This window comes from Phacochoerus africanus, chromosome 12 (assembly GCF_016906955.1).
Source record: "Phacochoerus africanus isolate WHEZ1 chromosome 12, ROS_Pafr_v1, whole genome shotgun sequence".
Taxonomy (NCBI): domain Eukaryota; kingdom Metazoa; phylum Chordata; class Mammalia; order Artiodactyla; family Suidae; genus Phacochoerus; species Phacochoerus africanus.
The window spans coordinates 70,696,424-70,711,060 of record NC_062555.1 but is presented as its reverse complement, the minus strand read 5'-3'; the positions used below and the strand labels follow the sequence as shown (position 1 = coordinate 70,711,060).

Here is a 14,637-nt window from a genome sequence, read left to right as displayed (position 1 = left end):
GGTAACGCCAGGGAGGAGCATGGGAGGGGCGGGTGAGGTCAGCTGTGCCAGGGGTGGCGGAGCGGAGGCAGGCCCTGGCTTCACAGGTGCCGCAGCACCCTCTCAAGGATGGAGGGTCGTCACCCGGCAGCGTCCTGGTGCAGCAGAGGTGGGGCAGCCGTGCTCCTGACCCCAAACCTCAGAACCTGGGTCACTTATCCAGCTTGTTCCTGAGAATCTGGAGGGCACCTCGTGTCCAAGAACCTGCTCTTGGTGACTTTTCCGGGTCAGGGAGTGGCGCTGTGAGGGGGCGCATTGATCTGAAATCTTATCGAGTGGAAGTGGCCTGACTCAAACCGTTGTCTGTTCTACCCGTTCCGTGCTCTGGCACCGAATTCCCTCCCACACCAAGAGGGACTCCTGATTTAATATCACCTTGGCTGTGCTAAGCTGCCTGGAGAGTGGGTGGGACGCAGGTTCTGGGTGTGTCTGAGGGCAGTCCCTTAGAGATGAGCCTGGGAACTGGGGACCCAACTAAGCCAGTCTCCTTCCCCTGTGAGGGGGGGGCGTCCTCCCATCCACTGAGGGTCCAAGTAGAAAGAAAGTTGGAGGAGTTCCCGTCCGGGCTTAGCGGTAATGAACCAGACTCGTGTCCTTGAGGATGCGGGTTCCATCCCTGGCCTCGCTCAGTGGCGTAAGGATCTGTCGTTGCCATGAGCTGTGGTGTAGGTCGCAGAAGCAGCTCAGATCCTGCGTGGCTGTGGCTGTGGTGTAGACCGGCAGCTGTAGCTCCGGTTCAGCCCCTAGCCTGGGAACCTCCATATGCCACGGGTTCGGCCCTAAAAAGACACACACAAAAAATGAAGATATTGGAGGAAGGCGAATTGTCTGCTTCAGGCTGAGCCCCTGCCTTCTGCCCTCAGCCGCGGGCCTCGTGGTCAGAGCCTTCTCGCTTGGGTCGGGATTGACACCTCCATCCTCAGCTGTCAGGTTTGGACTGAACTGTCCCCTCCCCAGCTCCCCTGGGCCGCCTCCACCTCCACCTCCACCTCCACCTCCACCTCCACAGGTCTGAGCACCTCCTCCACCTGCCCTCCTGTTGCATCTGCGCGTTCACACCGGTCCTGTTGCTCTGGAGACTCTAATAGCGAGCCGCTGGGGTTTTGTCCTCACGAGCAGACGGTTCTCGTGGTTCTCGCGGGCAGGGGGCTAAAAGCGGGTCCTGTCTTGTCAGTCACACACTCCCTGGAGTGTTCCAGCCCATCGGCACCACGGAAGCCCCCCTGGTCCCCGGCACTGGGGCAGAGGATGGGAGGTTCGTACTAAACCCGCCACACGCCCTGCCCACATGGAGCTTCCCGTTCAAGGTAAGTGTTGGTGAATTTCATTGTATCCTTTGGGGTCCTGCAGAGGGACCCTTGGCCTTTGCCACAAGGAGTTACAAGACGCACCTTAGCGAGAGACACGTTGTCACATTGCCAAGAGTGTGTGGTAAGACCTTATTCATCATGGATCCTTATTCTGGAAGCTTCCTGGAAGAAGAGGCCTTTGACGTGGACCTTAAAAGAAGGTTTTAAAGGAAGACCTTGGAAGGCCTGCGGGAAGAGAGACATTAGAATTGAAAAGATCCCGAGGCAACACCCAGTGAAGAGAATGTGTTATTCAGCCTGTGGCATTTGAAACATCTGTTTTGACCAGAAGTAGAATAATTCATCTCGAGTTAAGTCGTTGAGGGATTTGGGAATTTTTGCTTTCGTTTTGTTCTGAACAAAGTGGTTGCACCCCAACCCGTTCCCGTAGCTGTATCAGCTCAGTTCTGCGCAGCCAGCTGTCAGTTTTGTGTGTGACTCACAGGCCAGACCCTGAGCCTCTAGCAGATGCTAGAAACCCACACAAAACACCCCTGCGAGCTAGTTAACAAATCTGAATTTAAAGAACCACCGGCTCCGCGGTTTCCCTTGAGCGTCTATTAGAAACAAACCCGTCCCACTTCGATGCTTAAACCCTTGGTGACAGAGGCACGTGCAACCACGCCATCTCGAAACAAATCAGTTCTCCTTCCCCAAAAACGGACCCCACAGCATACCAAAAACCCCAGAACATTCCTCTATCAGCTCATGTTTTGCTGTTTAGGTGAACTTAAACCGTGAATGATTCACTAAGCCACACGTCAAACTAAACACCCAACCAAACTGAACAAAGAAACCTCGGAGAAACAGACACGGCTAAGAACATCGCATCTGCTGCAAACCTCTGTATTGTTTGTTTGTTTTTTTGGCTGTTTAGGGCCACACGTGTGGCATAGGAGGTTCCCAGGCTAGGGGTCAGATCAGAGCTGCACCTACGGGTCTACACCACAGCCACAGCCACGGAGGGGATCCAAGCCACATCTGTGACCTACGCCACAGCTCACGGCAATGCCAGATCCGTAACCCACTGAGCGAGGCCGGGGTTTGAACCTGAATCCTCATAGATGCTAGTCAGGCTCATTACGGCTGAGCCACAACAGGAGCTCCCAAATCTCTAACCCTTATAACTTATTTTTGGAGGTCATTTTTTCTGCGATGCCAGCCTGGTGACCATTTGAAGGAAGTCTCTGCAGATGGCCCCTCCGTGAAAAGGCGATTCTAGACCAGGTGGGACAGGTGACCCCTAACCTCCGAGGTCCTCCAGGCTACTCGGTTACCGTGACGCTGTTTCTGTGCCTCCTACGGAGTCAGGTATAAGGAACAAGGCACCGAGACGCAGGCCCACAGCATCGAGAAGCCGGTCCCCCAGGTCCCCCCCAGCTCTCCCCGCCAACCCTGCCCCGGGGGGCAGCGGTGCAGGTGGAGCCTGAAGCCCACCCAGGCCCTCCTTCCACCCAAGACCCGAGTGAGGGACGCCCTCTCCCAGGCCCCCGGGGTCCCTTCCTGTTCCCCAGGGCGATCGGTAAAGAGAAATGTGTTGCCTTCTTCTTGCCTTGTGGCCCCTCAAGCTCCTTTCGGCAGCAGCTCAGCAGGGATAAGCCTCAAAGTTCCATCTCTACCGCCTGCCAGACCCCGACCGCCCCCTGCAGCTTCCTCTCCTTCCCTGTGCCAGTTCTCACCGTCCATGACCTGCTTGCAGGGATCTCTGTAAACCATTCTGTGCATATAAAATACGGAGAACGATGCAGCATCTGTGTCGCTCCCCGCCGGCCTCGGAAACCCACTGAGCCACCCCAGCCACCCCTTGCGGGCCGCTCGTGTCTCCAATCCGGCCCCTCCTCCAGCGGAACCTCGCCCTGAACGTGGATTCTGCTGTTGCCGCAGGTACGAGCCTCGTACTTCTTCAAGGTCAGAAAAAAAAAAAAATGTTTTTAAGGAAAGAAAACGGATACTCCACAACGGGAGGTGTTGTTCAGCCATCTGGGCCCAGGGGACAGTAAGAATTCAAAACTCATGGTGACCCTTGTGGGCTCCCCACGTTTCGGTGGATGACGTGAAAGAAGAAGAAGAAGCACAAAACCACCCTCTGCCGTCACAGTCAGTTCAGGAAAGGAATTTAACACAAGCTATAAAGAGAACACATTTGCCTTTGAAAAAACTGAACGTGGTTCATCCCCAACCTCATGGTCTTTCCACCCAGAGCCTGGAGCATGCGTCTCCGAGCAGCCTGGCGTCTTGGAATCGCTAACGGAGAAACTCAGGTGTCTGTGACCTGCGTCCCGAGGAGGGAGGGGACTTTCTGGGATGACCCCCCCCCCCATCCCGGCGGGCCCACCCTCCCCATCTCTGCAGCCGCTGCCTTTCTTCTCTGTTCCCCCCACACCCCAGGACCCCTCCCTGTGGCCAGACCCTGAGCTGGCATTGTGTGAGGCCCCAGGGGACCGAGCGACCCACTGAGAATGTCATCAGGTAGAGTGACTTCATCGATGCTGAAGCCACCCGCCCGGGATGGCCTGGCCAGGCTCCCACTGCCCGGGGATAGGGCTGTCCCTCCCCATCCACCTGCTGGAAGGAGGGGGGCGCTATTTTGCAACAGCCCCCAGGTAAGCAGGCTCTGCCCCTCCCACCCTGCGCCGGGAACCCGTGACTGGCCTGGAGAGGCTTTCAAACCACACAGCAACGCCACAAAGACCCTCTGCTTGACATGGGGGGTGGGGGGTGCTGGCAGGTCCTCGTCTCCCGTCCCCATCTTCCCTGAGCTCCACAGCTCCTCCAAGGGGAGCATGCAGCCTGGGGGCTGCCGCAGAGCCCCCACTCACAGGGGCCCTGGGGGGCTGCAGCCGGAGAGGGTCTGGGCCGTGGTGGTGGGTGCCATCCCCGTCCCTGAGCTGTGCCCTCCTAAGATCTGACTGGGGAACAGCCCCACTCCCAGGGGTGAGTCCCTCCCCTTCACCCATCACAGCACCTCTGGTCCTTCTGCTTCCCGACTGTCCTGCCTGCAGGTGAGACGGGGCTGGTCCCCCGTGCCCCTGCCTCTGCTGTGGAGGCTCCCACCCCTCAAATGCAGGATGGGCACACGCACACTCCACGCACACCCACACTTTTTTCTTTCACATCTGTCTCCATGCAGAAGATGATAAGTTGGTTTGTGCAGGGGGTGCCCGGCCCTGACCGGAAGCTCAGGCAGACCCTGGAGCCTCCTCTGTCCCCCTCCCACCTCCCGGTCCATAGGCAGCCGATACCGGGGCCGAGGGCAGGGGCAGCACGTCCCCCATCCAAGCACAGTCTTTACCACCTCAGAGCTCACATCCCTTTTATTCTGGACACCCCCCCCCCACCCCGCGGCTTCGGGGTGCCTCACAACAGCCCTGTGAGGTAGGGAGCACCCCAGCCCAGGAGCACACGCGGTCTCGCTGGGCAGAGAGCAGAACCTGGCCCAGGAGAGGCCAGGCCTCCCCACCGCCCAGACTGTCCCTCTGCGTCCCCTCGAGGACGCGGGGCCGACGAGGGGCAGAGGGGGCCTCACTTCTGGGCGAGGACACGCAGGAACTCCTCGTAGTTGACCCGCCCGTCCTGGTCCACGTCGGCCTCACGGATCATCATGTCCAGCTCCTCCGGGGACAGCGTCTCCCCCAGCTTGGCCATGGTCTGTCTGAGCTCGTCCACGCTGATGTGGCCGTCGCCGTCCAGGTCAAAGGCGCGGAAGGTCTCCCGCAGGCCGCCCTCGCTGCCGTGGGCCTGCATCGTCGTGACCATGGTGGCCAGGAACTCCTCGAAGCTGATGGTGCCGTCCCCGTCCTTGTCCACTTGGGCGATGAGCGCCTTGAGCTCGTCCTCTGACAGGTTACGGCCCAGGGACCGCATCACGGCGCCCAGCTCCTGCACGTTGATGGTGCCGTCCTTGTTCTTGTCGATTCTGTCGAAGGCCTCCTTGAACATGGCCACCTGCTCTTTGGACAGCTGCTCGGCCATGTCACCTGCACCTGCCACGGAGCTTCTGAGCTCGCTGCCAAGCCTCCCAAGGGCGCACGCCGGAGCTGGGACCAGCGCAGAACCGGGGCTGCGTCTGGCTGAGGACAGAGCTCCAGCGACAGTCCTGCTGCAGATGGGCTCCCCTCCTTTTCTGCAGATCCGAGGGAAGGGAGGAGGAAGACTCCCCACCCACCACCCCCTGACGTCCTGGGGCAAAAGCCTCCTCCCAGGGAGGGACACACCAGCCACAGACAAGAAATGCAGGAACCGGAGTGGCAGGCCCGCCCAGGAGAGCCCCGGGAGCCAGCCAGGGCTGGCCTCAACCGCCCAACAGTAGACACGGACATGGTGCCCTGGGGGCTTTGGCCTGTGACTCTCCCAGAGACCAGGGCCAAGTGGGGCAACAGAGCTCATCCCCAATTTCAGAGACGGGAAGGGGAGGGGACCCTCCCCTCCCTCATCCGACACAGCCAGTCTGGGAGGGACGGGAGGGCTGGGTGCTCTTGTCCTGCAGTGGGGGGCAGATGGTGGCCGCCTTGAGTGGGATCCTGCCAGGATGCACGGTGGGCGTCATCACTGTCCAGTCCAGGGTAGCCGGCAGGTCAGATGGGGACATGGCTGCCTGCCTTGACCCCAAGAAATTGGGGACCTGATGCACAGGCCGCTGAGACCCGTTTATTAACCAAATGTTTGAAGTGTGGTTTCAGAGACGAGGGAAAGGCTTCCTGTCCCCTCCTCTTGCCTGGGCCCCTCTGATGCCATCCTGCCACCGAGTCCAGGGTTCTCCAGAGAGACCCCCCGTCCCGCCTGAGAGCTTTGGTGAGACCGGAGAGCCCTGGGCCCGAGAGGCAGCCCCCGAAGGGCCGGCAGTGGGAGGGCGTGGAAAGGCCGAAACCTCGAACGAGGCCTGGCTGGTGGCTTTCCTAGGTCAGCCCTCAGCACAGAAAGAAGCCTGGCTGGGAAACTCCCAGCCACTCGGTCGTCAGTCTCACCTCTGCACGCGGCTCTGAGTAGCAGGCTTTAGACCGAGAGCATAGGCCTTGGGGACCGTCCCTGAGTCCTTCACAGTGAGACCCAGGGCTGTGAAGGGCATTGCCTCGGAGTCCCCACGGTGACTTTCTCAAGCAACACCCCCCTCCATCCCTATTCATTCTCTGACCACCCCCGACCTCTGCCCGCGTGGAAGGAACAAACTGCTCTCCTCCCCCCCCCGCCCCCATTTCAGCCCATCAAATAGACCAAGGATTCCGTCCTTGCCTAGAGGACACCCAGGTGACTCAGCTGTAGAGAGGGACGTGATGGGACGCCTTTGGCTGGCTGACTCCTCACGTAAACTCAGCTTGAAGACGGAGTGCTACCTCATCTCAGAGCTGGAAGAGCGCAGAGACCTCAATACATAATGAGCCATCAATTTCCCAATGAAACTGACAACCAGTATCGGGAGGAGGATGTGGGTCCCGGGGGGAGAGGAGCCCAGGGGAGCAACTGCCTCGTAAGCACAGGCCACGGGGTGGGTGGAGCTCCTAATTACCGGGACCAGCCCAGGTCCTTCACTTACCCTTGAAGATGCGTCTGTTTCGCACTCCCTTTTCTTTTTGTCTTATTAGTGGGATTTGTGATTAAAAATCCAAGGCAGTCGTGGCGCAGTGGTTGACGAATCCGACTGGGAACCATGAGGTCTCGGATTCGATCCCTGGCCTCGCTCTGTGGGTTGACGATCCGGCGTTGCCGTGAGCTGTGGTGTAGGTTGCAGACGCGGCTCGGATCCTGCGTTGCTGTGGCTCTGGCGTAGGCCAGGGGCTATAGCTCCGATTCGACCCCTAGCCTGGGAACCTCCATATGCCGCGGGAGCGGCCCAAGAAATAGCAAAAAGACAAAAAAAAAAAAAAAAATCCAAGGCAATTGATATTCTGTTATTACTTGCCCTTGGTATTAAATGCTGCGTTGGCAACAGCTTTTCAGATGCTGTTGGGAGACTTGAACTCTGGCTTCTAACTGTCGCTGATTTTGGAAACTTGGGCATCTGTATCTTCCTCTGCAGGTAGGATGAAAGGTCTCCGTATCTGATCAGGGCCCCTAACATCACAGTTCAAAGCATCTTTGAGCAGTGGAAAGTGCTGTTATTCCATGATGCACCTCATGTTTGCAGTTGGTGTAAACCACTGCTCAGAAGGGGACCGTACACTCAGCTTTGCCACTGTTCCTTCCTTGAACGAACTGATGAATCACACCGCCTGCCTGCAGGATTTAGTCCACAAACAGCCCCGGGCTCTGAGTGGGGGCTTCTGTCTGGAAAGAGCGTCCAGCTCATCAGCGCCAGGGGACAGGAGTGACTCCGCATCCTCTCCACTTAGAGGTGGGGTCACTCGGGAGGTGAAGTTCAGTGCCCGAGACCACCCAGTGACGGCAGGGGTGGGGAGCCTGTCTGCCCCCCACTCCCACCCCAGCCCCACCCCCTTGCACACACCTCTGTCCTCACAGCCTGTTTCGGATGCTGCTTCCCCTCTAAGCCCAGCTCCCTTTCAGTACATGGATCTGCACGGAAATCCTTCATTGCTCCTCCCGCCCAGCCTCCCCCTAGGTGGGCAATGGGTCAGCAGCTCATGGGGGACAGGGGGACCCGGGCTGGGAAGACGGGTAACTTACTGTTCCTGTCACAACCTGGTTATGCTTGCACATTCCCTGCGTTCTGGGCACAGCAGCGGGTGCAAGGCCTAGCCTGGTGCTTAGAATCAGTGGAGAGAACCAGAGACGTCCCATGGTCAGGCGGCACCTCCTGGGAAGCTGCCACCGGTAAGGGGACAAAGTGGCCAGGGAGAGGGCACAGGAGGGAGGGAGGAGCCCGGGGCTGGGGGCTGTCACCCTGGGCACAGGAGGGAGGAAGAGAAGAGTACCCAGCAGCCCCAGTGGAGGCCGTGGCCCCTCCGCGGCAGGGAGAGGGTGGCAGGGGCCGGGGGCCCAGGGGCTGCAGAGGAGGAGAACCTGGAACCGCAGGAAGGGAGAGGCCGGGTTCAGCAGAAAGGAGAGGGCGGCACACGTACCAGGGAGCTGGGTCCCCTCAGCTTTCCCGCCAGGGCCTCCTTCCCACTCCTGCCCCCCCCAATCTCCTAGGGACCCCCAACTCTGCCCAGCAAGAAGGAAGGGGGGTCCCCTTCCAGGAGGAGGCTGAGCCCCTGTGGCTGTTACAGAAAGGGTGGGCCCCTGGGGGTGCTCGATCTGACAGACGATGGCCTCCAGGGTGGGTGGGTGTGTGGGTGGGTGTGAGGTCTGGCCCAGCGCCCCGCCCCACCCCCAGGAGCCTGACCTGGGACCAGCCCCCACCCCCGCTGCTGCTGTTTGGCTTTTGTGCGAAGCCCTGAGGAACCTGCAGGACAGGCTGCGGCTTCTCCGGCTCCCGACTTGCAGGAACTTGTTGTCTCTCCCCCCACCGAGCCAGTCTCTACGGATGGCCCTGCCTCGAACCTGCCCTGCCGTCCACACGTGTGACAGCAGAAGTGTGGAGCCGTCGTGCTGCCTCCGAGAGCCGGGGGGGCCCCCACCTGAACGCAGCTCTCCCCACGGAGGCCAGACAGCGGGTCTCAACCACAGGCTTTGCAGCCGGCAGCTGTGGGGCAGCGCTGGCTCCTACTAGCCTGGGGCGGTGGCTGCGCCTCCCTGGCTCCAGCGGCCTTCCTTTGAAGGAGCCAGCACAGCACCTGCTTTACAGGGTGTCGAGGTCGCCGTGAGCAGCAGAGAAGCGGTAACTTAGGGCCAGGCATACAGTACGTGCTCAATGCCAGGGTCTGTCACCGTCGCTCAGCCCCCATCTCCTGCGGGCGGTTCTCGGCTCAGAACCACGGCAGACCCTCTTCCTCCAGAGCGTCTTCTCCCAAGTCAGAGGAGCAGCCTCCTCGAAGCCGACCGGGGGGCTGGTCCCAGTTCTCAGAAAGTCTTCATCCGAGAGGTAACCGCCGGGCTCACGGACACCAGCGGCGGCGTCTGTCCCGCTTTGTTCCCAGCAGCCTCCGTGGAGCACGTGCTCCTGGTTGTGGAGCAGATTTGAAAGATAACCGCATCCTACCAGAAACGGTCAGAAGCTGGGGGTCGCCTTTCCCTCTGGGTCCCTGTCCTAGCAGAGGTGTGATTCCAGGGCTGCCAGGGGGCAACCGTCCCATCGCACGTCTGTCTGGTGGCTCTGCGCTCACAGCTGGTTGCTGGGCGGGCTGCTCTGTTCTCCGGGCCTACAGTGGGCCTGGGCTTGTCCGCAGGTCAGCAGGCACGAGCCTTGCTCCTCTTTTAGGGAACGTGGCGGGACTCGCATCGCTCCCTATCCATGGTCCATGCACGTGCCCAGCCCAGTGACAATGGACGTGTGACCCTACAGTTTCTGCAAGAACGGCTTTCATCAGGTGTTGCCCAGATAGCGAAATGTATCCGCGTGATGCCAGGCATCTTCACTTGAACCGCCCAGGGCGGGAATCTAAGGGGCATTATCACACCTTTTATTGTAGAACTGGCTCGACTGAAACCTCAGTGGTCAGAGGCAGCATGTGACTGCCAGCCTTGTCACAATGTACCGCTGCCCACAGGGACTCAGGTGTGCTGGCCATGTGCCACCCAGCCCTCGCTGGCTGTGTGTTCCCACCTCCTGCCCTCTGCTCTGCGCCCTCTCTCTGCTGTTACTAACGTCGCTTAAGGAAGAGCCCAAAGTTGCCCGGAGCGTGGTGGGCCCAACAAAACAGAGGGCGGGGACCTCCAGGCCTTGGGGCCCTGGCCTTCCCGTGCTTCAACTTGGGGCCACTGGCACAGCAGAGCAGGAGCACAGGCTTAACCCAGGCCAGGTCCTACAACTGCGGCCTGGGCAGGGCCACGCTGCTGCCCATCACCTGAGGGAGGGTGAAGGTCAACCAGAGCCATGCTCGCTGCCGCCCCGAGTAGGCTGGGGTTGGTTTTGCCACCTTGTGCCATGGTGACGCTCTGAGGGGTCAAGGACATTGACTGAGGAACAGCCAGTTTAACGGCAGAGTCAAGACCAAGCCTGTCATGTCTGGTTCCAGGCCTATGCTGTGCGCATGGCCAGGATGCCTGGGCATCGGCTCACAGGAGCTCGGCCAGCGTCGCTGTGTCCCAACCCCCGCTCCACCGCCTGGCTGTGTCCCGAGCCACTGCCCCTCCACTGGCCGAGGCACCGTGACAGCAGAGTGTCAAAGCCCAGCCCCTCCTGTGGTCGCCGCACAGTCTGCTGTGAAACGATGGGCTGGAGGAGGCGCACGCTTTCCTGCTAAGATCCCCTCATCTCCCGTGCACGAGGCTTCACGTCCACTCAGCGGCCCTCTCCTTCCGGCCCTGTAGCCGGTGCAGGGCCGCTCAGCACAGTTCCCCCCGTTTCAGAGACGGAGAAACCAAGAAGACAGCCGGCTCCTTAGAAGGGAAACCGGACGCCAACAGTGTGACCGGTGACTCGGCCTGGCCACCGACGTGTGCCCATGGCGGATGTCGGCCTCTGGTCCCCACCAGACGTCTTGGGGTCCCCGAGCCTCCCACGCTGCCTGTGACCCGGCGTCGGAACACCGCCACCCTGGGCGGCTTGAGCACCTTGCTTCCAAAGACGCCCGTGAGCCACAAACCCCTTCTCAGGTCTCTTCGTGGGTGGGTGTTTAATTACGAAAACTGTGTACGCATTTGTAAGTTTTGCCCATCGCTGTGATTTCCTTGCCGCTCTGGTCCCCGTCTCGCCAACCCACACGTCCTGGGTCGCCCCCCTCACTGGAACCGCAGCCTCTCTCCCCCGAGATGGGATCGGCTCCTGCATCCACGCCGTCTTAACTCCCCTCGAGTGTCCGCTGGCGCTGAGAATTTCACGTCTCATTGACGTGACTGGTATCAGTAAGCTTCCTCCTCCCGCATCCTCAGGCCCTGGGAGCCCTTTAGGGTCCCCCTAGCAGGGGGGGGTCTCTCCGCCCCACAACCCTGTCTCCCCAGCCGCGCTTCTCAGATCCAGCCCCTGTTGCTCGTGCTGCCCCTTCCCTGGGCAGGTGACTCCTCCTGCTCTGCAACCGCGTGTTCCCGGCCTGCTCGCCACCGCGGAGCCTGGGCCTGACGTCCCGCAGCCCCGGGTATTCCTGCCACTCTTGGGGCTGGTGTCGCTGTAAACCTGCCTCTGCGTTGGGTCACGGCCGTCACCGCGGCTCTACCCTCAGCCATCTGTCCATCCTGGCCAGTCAACACCGCGCTGCCCCAGCCGGTGGAGCCCCGCCGATGCCTCTGCTCCGCTTACCTCCCTGAGAGGGTGACAGTATTCACACCTGAGCTCCCGCGTGTCAGGTGCTGTGCCAAGGGCTCCAAGGGCTGACCCCATCTTTGTCCTGTTTATTTCTGTCACAGATGAAGCACCGGAGGCCCAGAGAAGTCACAAAACAGGTTCGTGGAAGAGCCGGGAATTCAGGTCCGGGTGGCCTTACCGTGGAGCCCAACCTTTGCGCACTGCATACAGCGCCTCTCTGAGGCAGTCACCGGCCTTATACGCCAGCCACGGACCCCGGCCAGGGCCCGGCTCACACACCCTCGGAGACCCGGTGAGGTCAGAGGTGGCGGCCACGCCATCAGCACCTCACCGGCTCACCTGTGACAAAGCAGGGACGTTGCTCTGTTCAGGGACCTGGCTGTGACCTGGAGCAATGGTGACACCACGGGACGTGCCTGAAGAGGCCGTGTTTCCACCTCCGGGCTCTGCCTCCCCAGGTCCCCAGCCAGCCGCACTCTCACCTGCTCACAGTCGGTTTTATGCCTCAAATTGGCCGCCGCGGCCGATGGACGGTCTGCAGGCAGCTCTTGGGACACGTCCATGAAATCCTTGGAAGGAGATCCCGAGGACGCCATCGTCTTACTGCATCCTTTCACCTGCACCTGCGTCCTCTGCATGGGCGAAGTCCACCATCCTAACTTCTGGAACGTTCTCTGCCCAGCTGCCCTCTGATGCTCGCTGGACTTCCTCTCTGTCTTCGTAACCTCGTCTCTGGCTTTACAGATTTCTTTGAGCGTTGGGCGTCTCCCCTGCTTTTAGTCCCATTTCCTCACTTGTGTTTGTAACGGCTATGCTCGTCACTAAACGTGTGGGAACAATGGGGGGTTTGGTGGGTTTTCGTTTTTACTTTTTTCTTTTTTAAAGCTCCCTAGCCTTTAACGCTCCTCGAAGAGTTTTCTTCCCACTTTCACAGCGTTTCTGACCACTTTCTGTGACCACTTTCTGGCGTCTTGAAACAGTGGGGCTTTTCCTCCTCTATCCTCCCTTTTCTTACGGGTTTTACCTCTTTCTGTTCTGGGGGAGCCACCCCTCATCCGCCCCGGTTCCTGGCTTGACTCTCCTGCTCGACTCCACCAGGGGCAGGATCAGAAAGGGAAGGTGTTTGCTCTTATGTGATACGCTCTTCTTGGCGGCTGGGAGATCCTGTCTGGCCCATTTCCCTCGTGACTTTTTTTTTTTTTTTTTTTGGCCTAAAATGGGCTGCACCCACAGCCTATGGAGGTTCCTAGGCTAGGGGTCCAATCAGAGCTATAGCTGCTGGCTTACGCCACAGTCACAGCAACATGAGATCCAAGCCACATCTACAACCTGCACCACAGCTCACAGCAGTGCCGGACACTTAACCCACTGAACAAGGCCAAGGATCGAACCTGCGTCCTCATGGATACTAGTCGGGTTTGTTAACCGCTGAACCACAATGGGAACGCCCTTGATTTTTTTATTAAATAATGTATTTTTGTTCTTAATTTTTTTGATCTGTCGATTTCTGCTGAACAGCAAAGTGGCCCAGTTATACATTTATATGCATTCTTTTCGCCACATTATCCTCCATCCTGTTCCATCACAAGTGACTAGATAGAGCTCCCTGTGCTATGCAACAGGATCTCATTGCTCATCCACTCCAAATGCAATAGTTTGCATCTACTAACCCCAGACTCCCAGTCCCTCCCCCGCCCTCTTGGCAACCACAAGTCTGTTCTCCAAGTCCATGAGTTTGTTTCTGTTCTGTAGATAGGTTCCCTTGTGCCATATATTAGATTCCAGACATAAGTGATATCATAGGGTATTTGTCTTCCTCTTTCTGACTTACTTCACTTAGTATGAGAGTCTCTAGTTCCATCCATGTTGCTGCAAATGGCATTATTTCATTCTTTTTCATGGCTGAGTACTATTCCATTGTGTATATATACATCTTCTTAATCCATTCGTCTGTCGATGGACATTTAGGTTATTTCCATGTCTTGGAATAGAGTTGCAGTGAACGTAGGGGTGTGTGTTTCTTTTTCAGTGAAAAGTTTTGTCTGGATATATGCCCAGGCGTGGGATTGCTGAATCTCATGATAGGTTTATTTTTAGTTTTCTGGGGCACCTCCATACTGTTCTCCATAGTGGTTGTCCCAGTTTACATTCCCGCCAACAGCGTAGGAGGGTTCCCTTTTCTCCACACCCCCTCGAGCATTTGTTGTTTGTTGACTTGTTAATAATGGCCATGCTGACCGGCGTAAGTGGTACCTTGCAGTAGTTTTGATTTGCAATTCCCTAATCATTAGTGATGCTGAGCATTTTTTCATGTGCCTGTTGGCCGTCCGTAGGTCGTCTTTGGAGAAATGACTATTTAGGTCTTCTGCCCATTTTTCAATAGGGTTGTTTGTTTTTTCACTGTTTAGTTGTATGAGTTGCTTGTATATTTTGGAGATTAAGCCCTTGTCAGTTGCATCATTTGAAACTATTTTCTTCCATTCTTTAGGTTGTCTTTTTTTTTTTCTTCACCTCCTAAATTGGTGACCTTGTGAATTTTGCTTTACTGCAGTTTGTTGGAAATGGCGTGGTGTATGCTGCTCCTTCTGGTAAACAGGAGGTCGGCTGGCAACAAACAGAAACGCCTCTGCTCACACTCCACTAGGTCACAGGCCGGGCAGAGGAAGCTGCCGGCCTGCTGGTGTCTGTGTCCTGAGAGAATCTCGTACCTCGGAGGGACCTGGCTTGGGGCAGGGGAGGCTCCTCTCCGCCGGGATAAGCACTTGCCACCCGAAACCGAGGCTCTCAAACTCTCCCCGGAGATCCCTGACCCAAATCCTAGCACCAGTTTTTCCCATTTCACTTTCTGGGACTGAAACACAAAGGAACCAGTGTCCAGAGGCAAGTGACAGAGGCCTTAGACTTGCTGCCATCCGTAATGTCTTCATTAGTAAACTTCGCTTCAAAGACCCAAAAGCCCCATTCCTCGTTTTAAATAGATTCCTGCCCTCTGCCCTGATGGCCAACAGCCAGCTT

General features: G+C 58.2%; 1 protein-coding gene across 1 annotated transcript; it reads right to left on the bottom strand.

Annotated features, from left to right (window-relative positions):
• Nucleotides 1-4,684: 4,684 nt before the first annotated feature.
• CALML5 (calmodulin like 5) lies at nt 4,685-5,526 on the bottom strand. Its single transcript, XM_047755413.1, has one exon. It carries the CDS (start codon nt 5,358-5,360, stop codon nt 4,911-4,913), a length of 450 nt encoding a protein of 149 aa, XP_047611369.1. The 5' UTR covers nt 5,361-5,526; the 3' UTR covers nt 4,685-4,910.
• Between the last annotated feature and the right edge of the window lie 9,111 nt (nt 5,527-14,637).

Excerpts from the sequence above, each read along its gene's own strand:
- CALML5 (XM_047755413.1), bottom strand. The coding sequence starts at position 5,360 with ATGGCCGAGCAGCTGTCCAAAGAGCAGGTGGCCATGTTCAAGGAGGCC.